Here is a 20,547-nt window from a genome sequence, read left to right as displayed (position 1 = left end):
CTAATAATTAACCTTATGAACAAAATAAAGTTCAACATCAGTAACATAGCACCCACCCAGCTTTATAGAAACTCCGTCATGCTAGCTAGCACGCAGTACGAAAAAGTCAGCACAACGAAAATAAACTCCAACTAAACTTGGTTTATATCTGACCCAGATGGACTGCAGGTTATAACTTCTTACCTGAAGTTCAGTTCACCTGACTCTCTCGGACCAGCGGCTGCTTCGGGTCTCTGCTCCTGCCTCCCTTTTCCTTCATCCACCTGCTGGCCTCCACCACTTGCTAATGTTACTGAATCTGTGGAAGCTCCGCAATGCCGCCACACAAAGTAACGAATAACGAGCCTATTTAAATCCCAGTAACGAGTAACGCGTTCCCGGTTTTGGCATAATAACTAGTTACCGTGCTCGTTACCACAATAATAACGTAGTTACTGTAACGCATTACTTAATAACGCGTTAGTCCCAACACTGCATATAAGCTACTGCAGCTCTCAAGAATACGCCAAGAAATCATTATAATGAAGGCTAGTGGAAGGCAGCTTCTGGGTTTGGTCTTTGCCATCTTCGGCTCTCTTGGATGCATGGCCATCTGCATCGGCTCCACTTGGAAATTTGCTCAGAATAATGGGCTGGGTTTGTGGAAGTACTGTGAGAGTCAGGACTATTACTACAGGACAGCATGTGAAGCTTATATTTCTCTGGATGTACCTCAAGAACTGAAGGCTGCCAGAGTGCTCACCATCATGGCCATCATCATCAATGTTTTTGGCATCATGCTTGGTGTGGTAGGGGGCAACTGCACCACCAATGATCAGGATGAAAGGCAAAAGACTAAAGAGGCCTTTGTTTCTGGAATTGCCTTCATCATTGCAGGTGTCTTGGTGCTCATACCAGTCTGCTGGACCACAATCACCATAGCTCATGAATCCTACAATGAAGAATACAGAATGGGAGCTGCGCTCCACATCGGGTGGGTGTCTGTAGGGCTGCTGATACTGGGTGGAAGTCTCCTTTGCAGCTCCTGGCCACTCAAAAAGGAGACTAGCTATGATGTTAAGTACTCCCAACCTCCCTCTGTGTAAATCAGGGTCTTGTAAAAAGAAAAAGCAGTTAATTAGAAAGAGTAAAAGCTCTTTGAAACTTAAATGTGTGATTTGGATGAGTAGTAAAGTTTGTGTATTTAAACTTTCTGTAAAATCTGACTGAGCAGCCACAAGTTTAAATCTATGATTTATTAAACTGGTTCAATATTGATAGTGATTTGGATTATTGTCTTACTTGCTGTTTTTAAATACTTCTTTTTATATTTGGTTTTTGCTTGTCTGTTTAATGTGTGAGCATGTACCATTAAAATGTACATTAAATTTACTCACAAGCATGTGAGAGCAGACATTTCTTCGTTGCATCTGATGGCAGTGGCTCTTTATTTTCAAACATCTAAATAAAGAGTCTGATTACAATTTGTGTTTATGTCTTCATTTATAAGATACTAAGGAGTTGTGTATATTATTGCATAAAGAGTGGGTCAAGGGAGAGAGAAATATTCAATTCAGTTCAGTTGTATTTATTTATGCAGGTACCTCAAGGTACTTTGTGCTACAATAATAGTATAGCCAACAGTAGTGTGTGCCCTCATAAAGACGTATTTCATGTTTTTTGTTTACAAATAGTCTGATAATGGAATACAGTATAATACGGGGACCTCAAACATGTGGCCCGGGGGCCACTTGTGGCACACGTCACCCGTACTTGCAGCCCATATATCGACGTGACGAAATATAATGCAGTTTGGTACTTGAAGTTACTTTTTTTGTTACGAGAGTTTGTTTGTTGTTGAGTGCAATGTTAAAATAAGTTCTTAAAAAGAAAAAAAATTAATATGAATGCAATATGAGCAGAGAGCACAAACCTGTTGAGGGATTCACAGTGTTAGTTCAGTAGTGAGAGACTTATTTCTAAAGAAAACAATTTTCACTACAGTCAAAAACTAACGTGTACATTTATGTCTGCATTTTTATTTTGTTAAATACAAACAAAATTATAGCAGAAGTGTTGCCACGTATCTGACCAGAATGAGAGCGCCAATGTGTTTATTTGGTAGTTCAATGAAAGGCTTCGGTTAGTTAAGAGTGAGAAAAAGAAATTGTGTTCATGTTTGCAGTTTTGTTTTGTTATACAATAATCAAAATTTAAAAGAACAAACAAAACACGACGTTTTCAGAAATATTTGTGGGCGTTTGTTTGTTTTTATGCTTCTTGAACACTAAAGTGGCCCTCCAATGAGATGACGGCCGTGGCCCACGGCTCATTTCAGTTTGAAACCCTTAGTGTAGTGGGTGATTTAAAAAGCAAAACTTTCACAGTCCTCATAATGACACCGGGAAGGGCTTGATTAAACACTGAAACTGCTAAAATTAGCTTTGGACTTTTAATCATATGTTAGCTTGTAGTGATTTAATCACCAAAAATGTTTTTAGGAATTCACATTATGTACAAATGAAATGAAAAGCCAAAAAGTAATAATAATAATAATAATAATAATAATATTGTTGACACAGAATATCTACGAGGCAAAGCCTCACAAGTGGGGGGAAATACAGGAACCACCATGAGGCCACTTCTTTTTCAGTTTAGAATATAATTTAGTGCCAAACAGGTCTGATTATTAGTCTATTAAAGACACAATCATCCTTTAATGAGAAAACTGCAAATCAAAAATCAAATAAAAGTTGAAGTAAGATGTTTTTCTTTGCTTTATTATTTTTTCATTACTCTTCTAGGCATAGCTTGAAATAAAAAAAAAAGTTAAGTGAGCATCAAACCATTGCTACAAACGTTTGTGGCTTTTGCTGTTTGATGTGGCAGTCCAAAATGGCTCTTAGAGCCAGATCTTTGACGTGGACGACGCGAGCCGGCTCCTTATCGCGAGCTGTGTGTTTTTTTTTCTTTCTCTCACCCTCTCTCTCGCACTTTTTTTCCGCTTCACTCTGCACGCGAGCCTTGTACTTTACGCTGGGAAGAGGGGGGAGGGGCGGTAGTTACACTCGCAGTAGCACAGGAACAGAGCAAGAGAGAAAGAGAGCCAGGGTCACATTAGAAAGGTATAGTAATCATCCACAACTATTTTCAGTTGCGGATGATAAAGGATTCAGAAAGTTTATTCATGCAGGCCCATATGACAGAGAATGTGCATCTTCTTTTTGTTTTCATATTTTAATTTATATTTAATTGTGTTGTGGTTTGCAGCGTTTTGTGTTGTTTCACTTTAAATTAGTTTAAAAGGAAAAAGCTGAAAATTTAATTAGTTAAAAGTTGAACTGTGAATAGTTGGTTTTTGTCTTATATGATTTATTTATTTTAATGTGGAGTGAATAAATAAAAGTATATTTACGGTGGCCCCTAGAGACAAAGCATGTGCAAACTCCAAAGCACGTACAAATCACAACACAAGTGCTCCAGGATGCTAGGGGCAGTGTTGAGCTTTTGTTACCTAGTGGCTACACAAGCCAGGAAGTACCAACGACCCGATTTGGTGTGTGGTAGTAACAGGTAAATGAACATTTTCTTTTTTAAATTATTTGAATATATACAGTGCTTGTGTATAAATACACAAACAATACACATATGCTTTCAATTGTGTAATTTGAGTGATCTGGGTAGCTCTGTTTTGGAAGTTCAGTTAACGCTAGAAATGTGTTTTGGAGTTTGTACGTGTTTTGTCTCAAGAGGCCACCATAAATATTTATATATAAACATATATAAATAAAACCACTTTTTTTTACATTAGTAATTCCTATTGTGCATAATTTTATATTATTGTTAATAAGAAATTAATTAAAGCAACAAAAAAACCAGAAGAGCCGGTTCGGAGCCGGTTCGGAGCCGAAAGAGCCGGCTCTCTAAAAAGAGCCAGAAATCCCATCACTAGACTGCGGTTATCTCTAAGTTGTTCTTTATATAGTTCAGCCTACTTTCAGTGCTTATTTCCTCTGCTAAATGTTTCACGCTTCAACAGATTAGAATCAAACCCAGCATTTACATGCACAGCAAAATCCGAAGTGTTGATGTGAGTTAAAATTACTGGTGTTAAAAATTTCGAGTTGAAAAGTGTTGGTTTGAGAGTTACAGTAACACTAACGGTGCTGAAAAAGCTCTGTAGCCGGAGTTATTTCAAAGAGTCAATACTATAACACTCATTTGGAGTTGATTTCCACATCCGGGTTTTTCGCGCTCATGGGCATGAGGAGTCCGCCAGAGGTTTGCTGTCAAGATCGAGGAGGTTGTTCAGGTAAGAACTATACAACAAGACCTATGTTATTTTATCATTATTAAATATTGTAACTAACTAGCCTATAACATTATTTATCAGAAGCATGCAATATTTTCCTAATGTGGAGTGTATTCATCTGCGGTAAGAGATGGGATTCGTTAGCTTAGGTAGCTAAACTATCCTCTATAACAAGTTAATATTGCAGCGAAAATAAATGCGTGCTCAATATAATTCTCAATTCTAGTTAGTTCTAATGTCATAAGAGAAATGCTTTCCAGTGTTCAATGCTTATTAAATGAAACGAGGGAGGAGTTAGCTATCCTCTGGATATGTTAAATGTAATGTTAAAATTTGAATTTGTGGTAGCCTAGCTGGCAGCTAAGACAAGTGCGTTTAGCCCACTGCTTTTAAGGGAAGCGAACATTCGCCTCAGAAATATCCTATTTAAAAGTGAACTAAACAATCACATGGAGACGTTCAAGTCAAGTTTTGGAAAGCGTCAAGATAGGCTAATTACACGTGCTACCAGCGAGTTTAGCAGTAGCCTAGCCTACAAATCTTTGAAGTGGCAGGGGGTTATGGAATTCTGTTAGATGTTAGTGACCAAGCAAGGCGCGCTGCGTTTGTGCATGGATTGCTTGCTAACGGTTAGGATATATCATACATGTTGTAGTAGGCCTAATCTAAGGGAACATTTTCCCCTTTTCTACAGTTTTAGTGAAATAGGCTACCATCCAGTGTTTAAGACAAAGCGGTATAACGACTGAGGGTCGTTGACGTCGCCTCCACTGATAATCCTAGCATGTCGTGTCACAAAACAACCACCACAAAGTAGCAACTAGCCAGACGGCTGTGCATGTGTCAGAAACTCCCGATATAAATGTAAGACTTGCACTCATTAATTTACAGTATAAGGGATATTTGTTGTCATAAGTGAAAGCGTGATGAAGGCAGGTGTGCGTTCAACAGGAAATTTTATGTGGATTATCATCCTGACATGGTTTAAACAGAGATGCTTTTCCCCAAGTAGGCTACAGCGATTTACTCGCAACATAGCAGAACTAAGTATCTAGCCTGCGTGCAGACGAGAAGATCGCCGTTGTCGTCTTATAAACATGTGGATGGGTGGATAATTCATTGGATGCTATTTCTGTGTACCCAAGTTCAGCTATTTTAGTGCGCAGGGGGAAGCCAAATTATGTTCCTGAGGTTGAAGTGGTCTGTCACCCCTTCACAGATCATCACACAATGTATAGCCTAATATTTTCTTAAAGTTGTCCGGATTTGTTGCCACTTAAGCTATGGTTTAAATATATGGTAAAAAATATTCTGTGTCCCCTTCTCTCCACCAGGTGCTGTTGTAAGACATGTTGCTGAAAGTGAAATACCTCAATGTAAAGAAGTACATTAAATTGCACGCAGGATTCACTTATCTAGAATTCATCAGTGAAGGTAAGATAACCTGGCAGAACAAAATTTGTTGCACATGTATCAGTTCATCATGTTTGCATCTCATCTATTTAAAAAACGAATTAAATGTTAACACATTTTATTTTAATGTGTGACATTAAAAACAGTACAGAGCAGTAGGCCTAGGCCTATATTGTTGCTGCAGACTTGTCTAATTTAACCATTTTAAAGACAGGTAAAACAGCTGTTAATAAATATTAGCTAAATAAAAAAGTCAAAATTAGTTTTTAAAAAAGTTTTTCAGGCGTTTTAGGTGACATTATGCTTATCTTTTTGTAAAGCCAAAACCAAGTTTGGACTTCCGGATGCTGCTGACCTTGATATTTTCGATGAAACTGACACAGCTGTCGAAGAAGACATTTTTCTGGAGTTACTGGAGGCCCAACCAGACCTATGCCTGACAATACGTGAAAAGATTTCAGATGAAGGTAAATGTTATCATAACTTAAATTTTCATAGTATAGCCCACTCAATGTAGAGCCAAGTTCTTTTGCTCTTGATGCAGATGACATTGACCTGTCTTCATGCAATATACATGACAGTGGACAGGGCTGGGTCATATTTGTATAGAATGTTGTCTGAACATGAACATTGAAATTGTGTTATTAATGGCATTGTGGAGTAGCCTAAAGAAAGTTAACCAAATCATCTCTCCCAAAGATTTTTGTCCTTTAGCTCATTCCACACCATCCTCCTCGGATACATTATCTTCCCTCACGGACACTATATCACTTTCATCAAGTGACAGTGACCTCAGGGAAAAGGGCATTCCTGCAGGCCGCAGTAGATCCAGCAAAGACAGTTCTGCACCAAATGTTTCTGTGTCAGAGGCTGCAAAAGAGGTAATTGAGAACAGAAAATGTCTTTTGTATTTTTGAGTTGACACCATTTATACTGTAGATTGTTATACAAATTGAAATTCAAAACATGGTGGTTCCCAACTTGCCCTGTATGAAAAAATGTTAGTAGAAGTTAGTGCTTCTTGCTAGATATGTCTTTCACAGGTTTGTTGACATTCCTCTAAACTTTCACCTTTACTGACAAACAAGTTTTTATTGTTATTATTTTCCCTTTTATATGAGCAGATGGTTAAAAATGCCTTGACTAGGAAACCTGGTGGAGAGGAAATTCTTGAAGAATACAATGCCGAAAATTCACTGAGCCACCGCACCCGGCGGCAGCTTGTTAACATATTGGCAAGTGATATGACTGAGAGACATGGGTAAGAGTAATAGTACCTAATAAAAAAGTAAAGATGGGCCATATGGAATATTCTTGTAATGTATACTGCAGTAAAGACACATACTTCTGATTTAACATTGTCAATTGTATTTCCTCTATAGCAGAATTCCCTCCCGTAAGCAAAAGGAGAAATATGCCCTTGGAATAATTACACTCTTTCCCTCATTGAAGGATCCATTTTCTCCAAACGGCTATGTAAGTCATGCAGTGATTGTAAAACAGCACATTATTTAGTTTTCATCATGGAATAATTACATCAGCTAAATGATTTAAAAGAAAAATCTTAATTCCTCTTTCGTAATAACTATTGTCATAAAACTGTATTGAAATTGTGGATGTTGTTTAACATGTATTGCACCTGTTACATGATAATAGTCCTTGGGTTTCTTTTTGCTGAATCTGCAAAGTCTGTAAGATCGCATTTGATGTTTATTTTTCATCTATGTTTAAATGTGACAGGAGCATTTCTACGACGGAGTGAAAGGCACTGGATATGTAGCGTGGCGCCTCAAAACCATGTCCAGGTCTACAACCAAACGGCCAGTGAAGGAAGTCCCAGTGCATCAAGAACAAGGGCCTAAGCGCAGAAGATTAGCAACCACATTGCCTCAGCAACTTGATGGAGATGCCTGCAAGGAGGCCATCTCATTTCTTGTTCACTCTCCTGATGAAGCAAGTGTATTTCAGAAGATGAAAATGACGTTCCAACATCGCCAGGATCTGGTGCATGATCCACAAAGAACTGCAGATGTCTTCAAAACATTTCCACGCTTTTTGGATGTCAAAGGACTAGTAAGTCAAATCACTTGATATTTTCAACTGTTAATCCTTTTTTTTTTGTTTTGCTGATGTGGATGGCAACAGTAAAAGATGTGATCATTGGTCATCCCAGTCAGGCTATATCCCATATTGGTCAAAATCACATTGCAATGTAAACAATGTTGAGCACTGTCTTTATGTCCTGTGTGTATGATGAACAGGTCAATCAAGACTTCCTGCTGCTGTTTGGTGCTGAAACAGCCACCAAGTTGCTTGAGAAGTGGGACATGTCATTCAAGCCAAAGGTTATTAAAGAAGCCAAACAGCTGACTCAGTCAACTGACCTGTGTCGTTTGATAAAAGCTGCTGAGAAACCAACAGAGAGTGATGCAAATGGTAGGCGTCGCACCATGCTTGTTTGATTTTAATAATATTTATTTTTACCTGTCATTTTGAAATTGTTTTATAAATTCAACCATACACAGACTGGGACAGTGACATGGCCTCTCTGCTGCTACTCCTTCAACTTTTGCCACCCACAGCTGGACGAAAGAGGAGAACCAAAATAAGTCCAACTGATGCAGCACACAAAATGGTGCACTTTCACAAGGTAAATATGTTGTCTCACTTTTTAAAATCCTACAAAACACTTTTTCAGTTTTTGCACTTTTTAGTTTTCCTCTCCATGAAGTATGTGTCTTAGTATTTTGTAATAAGTTAGCAAGGCACATAATGTCAAACTGAATGAATGGTTCATACGCAGCAAGTATAAGCTAGGCCTATATGTCAATATCTCATTTGTTTTTAGTCATGCTGCAGCATTGATGAACACTTGCAAGCAAGAGATGGTAAACAACCATACATCCTCGCTGTTGGTCGAACCCAGAACAGCATTGACACCTTCTACATCGCAGTGGACAAACAGCTCATCCCCTGCCAAGCCACCAGCTCACTCAGTGCTTTTGATGAACTTTTCAAATCCCACTACGTGTTCAACTTATCTTACGACGAGTCACTGGTTCATCTCTACAGTTTTGTGCAGACCACCATATTCAACATTGATGCCACCTCAACAGATGAGTCACCACGTGTTCGTGAGTTGCGTGCCAAAATGTTGAATGAGAACCATGTTTAAATGTTTTATCTGTCAAACTCTGCATAGCACCAGTCAGGCTTTGATAAGTCATTTGCGACTAGGTCACAGTTTTTATCCAAGCACCAAATTTAAGTTGGCTTGTTCACAAGATGGTTGCAGCCGTCAGTTCACTACATATTCTGGTTTAAAAAAACATTTAAATAGTGTTCATGATGAAGATTGTTGTCAAAGTGGTGATGCAGAACCCTCAGAGTCATTTCAAGCTGATTTTGACAGATTACAAGATACAGACATAGCAGTTCCAGGAACAAGTGTTACTCAGAGTCTAGAGGTTGGGTGTTCTGAAAACAATGGGTCAGGTCAAAGAATTAAAAAAAATTCTGAAGCAATTTGCACTAAAATTATTGGTAAACTCAATGGTAGTGGTTTGGCAAATAGTTTTGTGTCATCACTTGTTTGTGATTTGGAAGATTTTGCAGATGGACTGCACTGTGAGTTTAAACATAAAGTACTGAACGTTGTGCCAACAGAAAATCCTGTTAGATCTCCAGTGGAAAAATGTCTTGAGACTTTTGACAATCCAGTTGAGAAGTTCGACACTGAAGCTAAAAGAAAGTCATATTTCCGTGAAAAATGGGGAATTGTGGATCCAGTGGAAAAGACTTTAGGAATACGCTATGATACAAGGTTAAATAAAAAATCAGGCACTTATGACCAGGTACCAGTAAAAGACACTTTTGTGTACATTCCAATTTTGGAAACAATCAAATTTATATGTCGCAATTCTTATATTTGCGAGCTGCTTGCTAAACTATGTGTATCAAAAGAAGACAGATATGAAGACTTTTGTGATGGGAGTTACTATAAGTCTCATCCATTGTTTTCAAAACCACAGACTTCTTTGCAAATTCAGCTTTATTATGATGACTTTGAGACTGCTAATCCACTTGGTTCCAAACGTGGTGTTCACAAAGTTGGTGCAATCTATTTTGTCCTCAGAAATCTGCCTCCAAAGTTAAATTCTGCATTGATGAACATTCATTTGGTTGCATTGTTTCATGCAGAAGATGTGAAAAAATACGGCTTTGATCCTATTTTACAGCCTCTGATTGATGACATAAAGTTTTTGGAGAGCCATGGCATTGATTTACCCTTCTCATCTGAAAAGGTCCATGGCACTATATGTCAGATAACTGGGGACAACTTGGGGATGCACTCAATTTTGGGTTTTGTTGAGTCTTTCAGTGGACGTTACTTTTGTCGTTTGTGTTTAATTGCAAAACAGGATGCACAGAGTGTGTATACTGAGGATGATCCAAAGATCATCTTACGACGGAAAGAACTTTTTGAAATGCACTGCAGTGAGTTGCAATCTGATCCTCAAAAGCTACATGTGTTTGGCTTAAGAAAGAATTCTACACTGAACACTCTTCAATTCTTTCATGTTTGCCAGAACTTTTCCTTGGACATTATGCATGATATTCTCGAAGGGGTAGCACAATATGAGATAAAGTTACTGTTGGAATATCTGTCAGACAATTTTCTGCCGAAACCTGCTCTTTTGTCACGGATCTATGCTTTTGACTATGGCTACTTGGAGAGCAAAAATCGTCCAACAAGGGTGAACTTAGACAGTAGTGGTAATAGTATAGGTCTTAACTCCATTCAGACTCTTTGTCTGATAAGAAACATTCCTTTAATTTTTGGTGATATTGTGCCAGAAGGAAATCAGAACTGGACTATGCTATTGCTATTGTTGCAAATAATTAACATCATATTCTCTCCATCTGTTACACATGGCATGACTGTGCTTCTAAAACATTTAACAATGGAACATCATGACTTGTTCAAATTGTTGTATCCAGGTAGGAACATGATTCCCAAACACCACTTTATGTTGCACTACCCAACTTGCATCAGAAAAATTGGGCCATTATTGCATGTATGGAGCATGAGAGGTGAGGCTAAACATAGGGTGTTCAAAGACACCCTTAAGAACTTTAAGAACATCACAGTGTCACTTGCCAAAAAACATCAAACATCCATAGCATACAAGTGGGAGACATGTCCTTTAAGCCATGTTGAGTATGGGCCCTTGAAATCATTTGATGTTGATAGTGAGGAAAATAGTGAAATGATCTCCCTAGGCTTGCCTGCTGTTGCAGAAGAGGCTTTCTCTGCTAATTGGGTTAACATTAATGGGACTGAGTACAGAACAGGATTGGTCATTTGTTGTGGTTCTGAACATGAGATGCCGGTGTTTTGCAGAATAAAAACAATAGTTTTGGTCAATAGTCACACCTACTTCATAGTTAAGAAGCTTGTGGTTGAAAATTTCAGTGAACATTGCCATGCTTATAAAGTGTTTGAAACGGATGAAAAAGATGTTGTTAAAGCAGACTGTATTGAAATATACAAGCCCTTTGATTTGCAAAGTGCTTATGGTGATGATGATGGTCTGTACATTGTGCCATTATTTTTGTTGTGAACGTATGCTGTATGGTGCTTGGAATTTAATATTTATTAAAATGCTTATGTGACCAATTTTATGTTTTCTCCTTTTATCCTGTAAAGGGACTTAACAAGGATTTTCACTGAATGTAACACAGTAGTCATACAGTAATTGCACTTTAATGCATTTTTGTATTCAGACAATTAATACAGACTAGTATTTAAAAGCTCATATATGTCACTTTAAAGTGCCAAAATAACACTGTAAAAGTTACAGAATAACACTCTAAGTGAAAACAGTCAACACAATCCAGTGTGAAAATAAACACTTAAAAGTGTCATAAATAACACCATAGTTGTTGTGTAGTAACACCCTCAGTGAAAAGAGTTAACCCAAGCCAGTGTAAAAGTGAACACTTATCAGTGTCCTAAAACAACACTATAAATGTTAGGTAGTTACACTCTGAGTGAAGACACTTCACACCATACAGAGTGAAATTCTAACACTATGGGTGTTATATTTTTAACACTACAATGGAGTTAAAATAATAACACTTTGCAAAGTGTTACTTTAACTCTAAACCAGTGAGAATTATATAAACACTGGAAAAGTGTTAACTTTAACACTATAGGAGTTGAATTAACACTGGAGATTTTGCTGTGTGTGAAGACTGACTGATCTAATTTGTTTATTGCTGTTTGTCTGTTTCCAAAGAAAGTTTACCTTTTTTTTTTTTTTTTTTACTATTTTGATGTTTTGTTTATAGGGGTGGAAGGAAACACACACATTTTGGTATAGATCATTTTCAATATTAAAATGATGTAGTAGCAGTTGGATGTGTAAGTGTAAGCATCAAAAAGATACAGTGGAGCAGGTTTAACTATGCCTTTCTTTAGCAAAGAAAAAACAAACAGTCATAACAATACACAATATTTTATAATACACATATTTATCTTTAGTTGCACGGTCTTATCTGATTGTCTGTTTCTGAAAATATTTTTCTTTTTTGCTTATTTATTTGTTTTTTAAATTTGTTTATTATTCAAGGTCTGCATTTGCTAATGTGGCTGTTTAGGATTTTTGTTTTTGCTATACTTTTTGTTTTGTACTGTAAATGCAGAAAAGTAGTGTTCACATATTTTATATACTAATTTGAAACTAATGTACTCATCAAATAACTTTGACACAAGTCACAGAGCATTTGGATGTCCCCCTCTACAATTCAGTAAAGTGAGTAATAGTTGTATGCTATCTCATGCTAAAACAAAATGATCACAAGCTGAACAGGGAACGGAGCAACAAATTGCAAAGAGGGCTTCCCGAGATAAAGATAAACCTGATATATTCAAACCACCAACATGTCAGTCCATGTGTGCCATATGTCCTTTCCAGGAACTTAACATTACCATCTGCTGTCAATAAATCTCACATTTCAGTGAAACTGAAGCAAAGACATTGTGGCAGTGCAAGGCGAGGAAAAGGGTGAGGTGAGGCAAAAAGAGAAAAGGGAACAAATGATGATGTTACAAACACAAAGGCAGTGGTGTGGTGATTGGGAGTCTGAAAGCTTCACAATTATAGAGTTGTGAAGTTGAACAACCCAACAACGTCACACTGATAATTTGAAACAGATAATCTGTAGTTTAACACTATGGTAATTACCAAGAAGGCACTCAGGTTGGTTATACAGAGATGTGGTTCAGAGTATAAAGTAAAAAATGTAATGCTTAAGTGAGGAACCCAGATTCAGCCACTTCCTGCAGAAGTCTTTTCTGCAGCTTTCAAGAAAAACCATCAGCTTAGCTTCATCATGACAGCTGGCTGTAGGCGGATTCTAGGTTTGGTCTTGGCTATCATCGGTTTTCTGGGGAGCATCATCACCTGTGCGGAGAGTTGGGTCAGAGTTGTGTTACATCAAGTGCAGCAGATATTCATATGAATTTTAGGTGATGATGCTGAGATCCATTCACTGAATTCCACCTTCATACCAACTTTAGAGTGTCCAATATAAAGACAGTATAAACAGTGTACTCTCGGTGTAGAGGATGGAAATCAACCATGACATATATACCTGTTTACACTGAACATATACTCACATATGTACTATCTCACCATATGTACTCGTATACACTGTATACATACCTACACTTGGATGTTTAGACCCACACTTTTAGATCAAATATTATTCACAAGTATATTAATGAAGTTTGTGCCACTTGTTGAATGAGCATATGTGATCAATACTGTCTGAAGTGTAGTGATTAGGAACAAAAAGTAACCTTTGATTGTATTATGGCCAGTGGTAACTAGTCCAAACAAAGAGTTAAATAAACTTGGTCTCACTAAGCTGCACCTGGGAGCCTATCCGCTGCCAGAAGGTGGTGAACCACCCATCTCTAACCCATGAAGTAAAGAAATTTTGACCACCTGAGAGTGCACCGGGGACACTTTTTGCCTGTCTCCAGTTGCCAAAGTTGTGAAAAACCCTTCTTTAACAGATATAGTAGCCCACCCCTGGCAGCAAACCTGACAAAGCTGTCAGGAGGATTCATTTTTTTCTGTCTGCAGTATGTTTGATATCTGACTTTTGCCCTTAAAACTGTCAAAAGGACCCAATTAAAATGATTGATGTTGGGAACAGCGCTCAGAGTTATGGAGTAATGCCAGAAAGTTATCTAACGCAAGGGGATGCATCCATTGCACTTTTGAATGTGTGTGACTGTTAGAAAGCACTTAAGAACAGAAAAAAGTGCTTGTGTGAATGAGTGAAAGAGGCATGTTGTCTGAAGCGCTTTGAGTGCTCTGGGAAAGTAGAAAAGAAGAATCAGTCCGCTTACCATTTCACAGATTTCTTGAAAAGTCTGTGTGGGTCATCCAATAAATAACTCCATATCTTTTTCAAATGATTGATTGATTGATTTTTTAAATCTGCTAATATCTAACATACAGATTTTCTGTATGAAATGTTCTTTTGGGGAGTGATTGGTCTTTATATGTAACTTTGCATGCATCAGTGAAGACGCAGTCAACTTCTCCTTTAATTATTACAAGCACCTAAAAACCACTTCCTGCCTGACTTTCATGCAGATAAATTACTGCAGCTCTCAAGAACACACCATCTTTCCTCTTTGAAGAGATCAGCAGATCTCATCACGATGGCTGACTGTAAGCTTCTGGGTTTGGTCTTGGCTATCATCGGCTTTTTGGGGAGCATCATCACTTGTGTGCTCCCCATGTGGAGAGTGACAGCCTTCATTGGTACCAACATCGTCACAGCTCAAGTAACCCATGAGGGCTTGTGGATGAGCTGTGTGGTCCAGAGTACGAGCCAGAAGCAGTGTAAGGTCTATGATTCGGAGTTGGCCTTATCTCAAGATTTGCAGGCTGCCCGAGCGCTCATCATCATCGCCATCCTGTTAGGGTTCTTTGGGATCCTGTTTGCTGTAGTTGGGTACAGGTGCAGTAACTGTATAATGCATCAAAGACAAAATAGCAATGTGACTATAGCTTCTGGGGTTATCGTCATCATTGCAGGTGTCTTGCTCCTAATCCCTGTAACTTGGACAGCCCACGCTATGATTAAGGATTTCTACAACCCACTCTGGTCCGCTTCTCAGAAGAGGGAGCTGGGATCATCGCTTTACATCGGCTGGGGCTCTGCAGGACTGCTGTTCCTGGGAGGAGGCCTCCTCTGCAGCTCCCGTCCTCGTATGAATGACACTGACTGTGAGGTTAGGTACTCCAACCATCGTGCTGTTTAAGTCCTACATTTAAATACAAAACTAATGAGAACAAGAAAAGTTTCATCTCCTGTTTTTCTCCTGAGTAAAACAACAAATTAGATATTTTATTTGTACGCTTTAGGAAAACTGTATTGCAGCAGAAATCACATCGTACTTCCGTCAATTAGGAAAGTAACATGATTCAAATAAGCAGCAATGTTTGCAGTACAAGTGTTTAACTTTACTGAAGTTTTTACTTCTTACTTTTTACTTGCATCCAGAATATATTGAGGGAACACAGTTCAGTGTTTTGAATCTCTTTGTGTGCTTAAAGAGATTCAAATACAGCAAATTACAATACATTTTCTAAGATATTTTACACCATGATAGAGATTTAGTTCACATTTCTTTGTTGTTCATGCTGTGTAATATATATTATATAGGTTATTCTCACTGAGTTTTTTTTCTGGGCTCTTTAGGAAATTCAAAGGATGTGCATTAGAAACTGCCATGAAATCTGACTGTGTAGTCAGTGATTAAAGTCTAGAAGTCTAGGCCTCATCTTTGACTGGTCTTTCTTTTTTTGTTGAATAGTTTTCTTCTGTTTTTTGTGTCTTTCTTATAATGTATATGTAATGTGAAATTAAGGTAAACATTAGAAGCATGTAAGATCATGTGTTTGCTTTTTTAATCTTAGCATAGCCACTCTTTTTTTTTCAAGAGTATAATAAACAGAGTAAAAAGTAATTCGTGTTTTCAGTTTATGGAGTATTTCTTATATTTATGGGACTAGATGCGAATTAAATTGAAATCAGTTTAAAAATATATTCTGTGTTTTTATTGGTTTGTTTGTAGTACATGAATTTTAGTCTTTCTGTAATTAACTGGTTCAATATTAATGATCATGTCACAGATTTGCATTTTCTAGCTGAATAGTTTTCAGATTGTATTTGTTTTGTGTTTGTTGTAATGCATATGCAGCAAAAATTATCAAGCATTTTTACAAGCAGGTGATTTCATGTGTTGTTGTTTTTTATCATGGTGGGGGGTTTTGTCAAAAGGTGAAATAAAATGAGCGAACAAGTCTGTGTTTATAGACTTCTCCCTTTTTGAAAGACTAATGAGTTTTGTAGACTTTTTTTATTCAAGAATGAGATGAAAGATGAAAGACAACGCTACCACACTTAGCTCTTATTTCCAAGTTTTATTAGAACATACTTAGTCATTTTGTTTCGTGTTCAGCATCTATCGAACTTAATGCAATTTATGAAATTTCTTTTTTTTTAAATTCTGTCACAAAGTTGAAGAGACTCAGCATTAAAAAATTCTACCAATTATGTCATGGTTCAGGTTTTATAGGGTTAGAATAATGGTTCAAATCTTTGGTTAAAACTACTCAATTTAAAATGGGTCCAAATGTCCAACACTTTTTACAGTTCTGGTAAATTTTATCACCCTGAATAAAGTCAAACACACAGTCATTTTTATTTCTTTTGATGTGTGATACAAAGGAGATGGAACCAAAAACCAGTGGTGATTAAACGAAGGAAACGAAAGCAATTATCGGAACATATAAACTTAATCAGATGGCAGTGATGACTGGAAAAGAACAAATGAGGAAAGTAAAAATTTAGAAAAACACACAGCCTGCAAAGTAAGCCAGAAAGGTCCAAACTCACACAGAGGGGAACAGTGGACCCGGCCCACTTAGAGCGCAAAGGCCGGGTCCTCAGGAGGATGCAGCCTCTGAATTTGGACACCCCCGCTGTTTCCGGCCGGACAGTAATAACGGTGACATTTAACTTATTTTATCCGATAAATAAACACTCTAAAATTACATTTTCTTGTATATGTATATATATATATATATATATATATATATATATATATATATATATTACACCCCCCACCCCCACCCCCAACAGCACTGACGCAGTCTGACCAGAAAGAGAGTACCAGTGTGTTTATTTGGTAGTTCAATGAAAGGCGTCAGTTAGTTAGGAGGGAGGAAAAGAATCAGCGTTCATGTTTGCAGTTTTGCCTTGTTATATTTAAAAAAACACACACACACAAACACCACATTTTAGGAATTATGTGTTGGTGTTTTCTTGTTTGTTTGTTTTGTTTTTGTTCTAATTGAACACTAAAGCGACAGCTCCAGCAGTGGCCAACGGCTCATTTAAGTTTGAGACCCTTGGTGTAGTGGGTGATTTCAATTCCAAAACTTTTACTTTCATTATAATGATATGGGGAAGGGCTTGATTAAACACTTAACTTGCTAAAATTAGCTTTGGGCTTTTAATCATATGTTAGTTTGTAGTTATTTTAACTAACAATATTTTTAGGAATTCACATTATGTACAAATGAAATGAAATGAAAATTTAAAAAGTAATAATAATAATAAGAAGAATAATAGCAATGACACAGAATATCTGCAAGGTGAAGCCTCGCAAGTGGGGGAAAATACAGGAACCACTATGAGGCCACTTCTTTTCCAGTTTAGAATATAATTTAGTGCCAGGTCTGATTATTAGTCTATTAAAGACACACAATCATCCTTTAATGATAAATCCTCAAATCAAAAATCGAATAAAAGAAAAGCCAAAGTAAGACGTCTTATTTTCTTTGTTACTTTTTCATTACTCTTCTCTTCTAGGCATAGCTTGAAATGAAAAAGTAAAGTGAGCATCAAACCATTGCTACAAACGTTTGTGGCATTTGCTGTTTGGACTGCGGTTATCTCTAAGCTGTTCTTTATATTTCAACCTACTTTCAGTGCTTTCAGGGTTTCTACGTAACCATGAAGTGAAGACGCAGTCAACTTCTCCTTTAATTATTACAAGCACCTAAAAAACCACGTCCTGCCTGACTCCTTTCATGCAGATAAATTACTGCAGCTCTCAAGAACACACATCGGCTGGGGCTCTGCAGGACTGCTGTTCCTGGGAGGAGGCCTCCTCTGCAGCTCCCGTCCTCGTATGAATGACAATGACTGTGAGGTTAGGTACTCCAACAGCTGCCCTGTGCAAGTCCTACTTTAAATGCACAACCCGCTATTGAGAACAAGAAAAAAGATTTTCACCTCCTTTGTGTGCCCCGGGTAAAACAACAAATTAGATATTTTATTTGTACGCTTAGGAAAATTGTATTGCAGCAGAAATCACATCATTTTCTGTCAATCAGGAAAGTAACATGATTCAAATAAGCAGCCATGTTTGCAGTACAAATGTTTAATCTAAGTTTTTACTTTTGCATATATATATCTATATATATCTATATATAGATCTATGTGTGTGTGTGTGTGTGTGTGTGTGTGTGTGTGTGTGTGTGTGTGTGTGTAAGAGAAACAAAAGGTAGTTTCAGACTCGGTCCAGCAGATGGCAGATATCTCTCTTAACTCAAATTGGTTGAATAAACGTTAGGTGATTACACTCATGGAAAATGAAGATAAAAAAAGAGGCGGGCATTCAGAGGTTTTTTTTACAGTTAGGAGGAGGGTTTCCAAACACCTGTGTTGTACCTCAAAGTGCTTTACAGTCAGAACGGTGCCTTAACGTCAGTGTGGCGCATCGCATACTTTTTTATTAAGAGGTGTATTTTATTTACTAGCTGTCAGCGATAAAGCCAATATCGACAATGTTCTTCTGTTGCCTACGAGGGCATTTTAGCAGACTTTTCGCGTTGGTTTTCTTCGTGCTTGCAGTTTTGGAAGCAACAGAGTTTGAGGGTCGACCCCAGAAGATGCGGGAGATTCGGGCAACCGTGGCTGATTTGGCCTGGCAGGGAAGGACCTACCTGGGCAGGCTAGTAGGGGAGCAGACTTTGCTGTCGGTGGAGAAGGTAGCTGCTATCTTTCTATATCTATCTATCTTAAAGAAAAACTATCTCTATATATTCATTGATTTATTTATTTATTCATTCATTCATTAATTTTGTATAGTTTTTCTTCAGGCTATGATTCTGTATTATTTTTTTCTCATTGTAGTTGGAATTATTTTTGTGTTTAATTCTTTATTCTGAGAATCAAGTTTTGATTTGTCTCTGTGTTTGTTTATCTTTCCCTCTTCGTGTCTGTTCCAGCGTGTTGCTTCTTCCTGTTTTATTTTGGCCGTCTTTTGTCTCTGGTGCTTTGTGCTAATAAGCAACTTCAGCAGAGTGTTCACTTGCACTTTGACATGTACTGTGTCCCTCGTGTGCTTTTCTAAGAAGAGTTATAGTTTAAAATTTTGTTGTTTTGACCTGCATTGTTACTTTACTGAGCAATACAGCTGCCTTCTAGTTTACCTTTTGCTTCTGAATGTTGCTGTTTGGGTCCAAGAATGGAAACAAAAAGGCCTTGGATTGTTTTTCAATTGATTGAGTCATTCATCCAGTTTATTTTGGATTAGTAAGGATAATAAAATTGAGAAAAAAAAAAAAAGTAAGGATAATAAAAGTTTATCAATGTCGACATTAAGCCCACACACTTTTTTAAACAAACAAAGGGCCATCATTCAGGTAGGATTTCTCACTTTGCTCTGACTCCTACTCCCTGCTCTGGCATGTTTAGCTTACCTGGAGTCATGTGACTCAGTGGCACTGAGCAGGGCCATGTTGGCTGAAGGGAGTTGTAAATGGAACACTGCAAACATAATGTGTGCTGGAGAGAAAAAATTATACTTTGCCAAAATCACCAGTTTATATAAAGATGTGAAAAGACAACATGGTTTTTAAGAAATTTCCATTCCTGTTTTATCAGTGTCTCAGTGGAAAAAAGCAGAGGCAAACTGTGACCCCACTGCTAATGCATGGTGTGCATATATAGATTTAATGACTATGGACATTCCTAAATGGAATATCAGTAACCCCTCTTCATAGATAACTGTGTGTTTGTTTTGGCCCACAGTTACTGTATATGTCTAACAAGATCAAACTGACAATTCACATGAGTAGATGCTGTTTGATACACTGAGTAAATGCAAGCAATATGAGGTATAAATGAGGTAAATCTAGGCTGTTACTTACAATGTCTCCATCTGTCCACCCCCTTCTTTTTTTCTTTTTACTTCTATTAACCCCTGTTTCCCCACCTTCCAGGATTTCCTTCAGGTTATAGGTGTGGTTGCTGAAAGTGTGGCTAATCATCTAAATGCAGTACTACAGTACATCTTACAATTCCTGAAGGCTAATGAAATTCAAGGTAAGGATGTTTTTTTCTGATGGGCCAGTGACTAGAAAACTACAATGAAGTTTTAATTTTAGACATGCTCAAAAAGTGGCATTGCCCTTCACCTACCATTTACACTCACCAGGCTCTGGGGAGCAGATGCTTAGATAGCACCAAGAAAGCATAGGCTGTATGTAAAGATGGAAGACTTGTTCCTTCTGCACAAAAGGGTAATTTAGACATTTCAGAAATAGCACTGCTATTGTGACTGGCAGAGGAAGGACTGTGTCCCCACAGCCTTTAACATTCACTTAGGCCTGTTGCTGCAGTATTGAATTTTCTTTGCTGTTTTGGAGCCTTACTTTTTTATAAAAAGAAAAGATTCA

At 37.6% G+C, this 20,547-nt stretch overlaps 3 protein-coding genes across 4 annotated transcripts; all 3 read left to right on the top strand.

The window, feature by feature from the left end:
- The first annotated feature begins 521 nt into the window (after positions 1-521).
- Positions 522-1,085, top strand: LOC146624364 (claudin-4-like). The gene has a single exon (XM_085363872.1). It carries the CDS (start codon positions 522-524, stop codon positions 1,083-1,085), a length of 564 nt encoding a protein of 187 aa, XP_085219998.1.
- Positions 1,086-5,640: 4,555 nt separating this feature from the next.
- On the top strand, positions 5,641-8,963 carry LOC146624363 (uncharacterized). Its single transcript, XM_085363870.1, has 9 exons — positions 5,641-5,725; positions 6,025-6,171; positions 6,404-6,585; positions 6,829-6,965; positions 7,087-7,180; positions 7,445-7,777; positions 7,966-8,140; positions 8,230-8,354; positions 8,553-8,963. Exons 1-9 carry the CDS (start codon positions 5,641-5,643, stop codon positions 8,877-8,879), a joined length of 1,605 nt encoding a protein of 534 aa, XP_085219996.1. The 3' UTR covers positions 8,880-8,963.
- Positions 8,964-10,974: 2,011 nt separating this feature from the next.
- Positions 10,975-15,053, top strand: LOC146624362 (claudin-4-like). 2 transcript variants are annotated; one of them, XM_085364565.1, is made up of 2 exons: positions 10,975-10,995; positions 14,463-15,053. In XM_085364565.1, the coding sequence occupies exons 1-2, from the start codon at positions 10,975-10,977 to the stop codon at positions 15,051-15,053; spliced, it is 612 nt and encodes a 203-aa protein (XP_085220691.1). The 2 variants fall into 2 exon arrangements, with proteins under 2 accessions (XP_085220691.1, XP_085220692.1); XM_085364566.1 differs by lacking the exon at positions 10,975-10,995 and having other exon boundaries at positions 14,445-15,053.
- Positions 15,054-20,547: the final 5,494 nt, after the last annotated feature.

This window comes from Diplotaxodon limnothrissa, linkage group LG10 (genome assembly GCF_057381915.1).
Source record: "Diplotaxodon limnothrissa isolate DT_005_m linkage group LG10, D_limnothrissa_male_GT1.1, whole genome shotgun sequence".
NCBI lineage: Eukaryota > Metazoa > Chordata > Actinopteri > Cichliformes > Cichlidae > Diplotaxodon > Diplotaxodon limnothrissa.
This window is presented reverse-complemented; position numbering and strand designations above follow the sequence as displayed.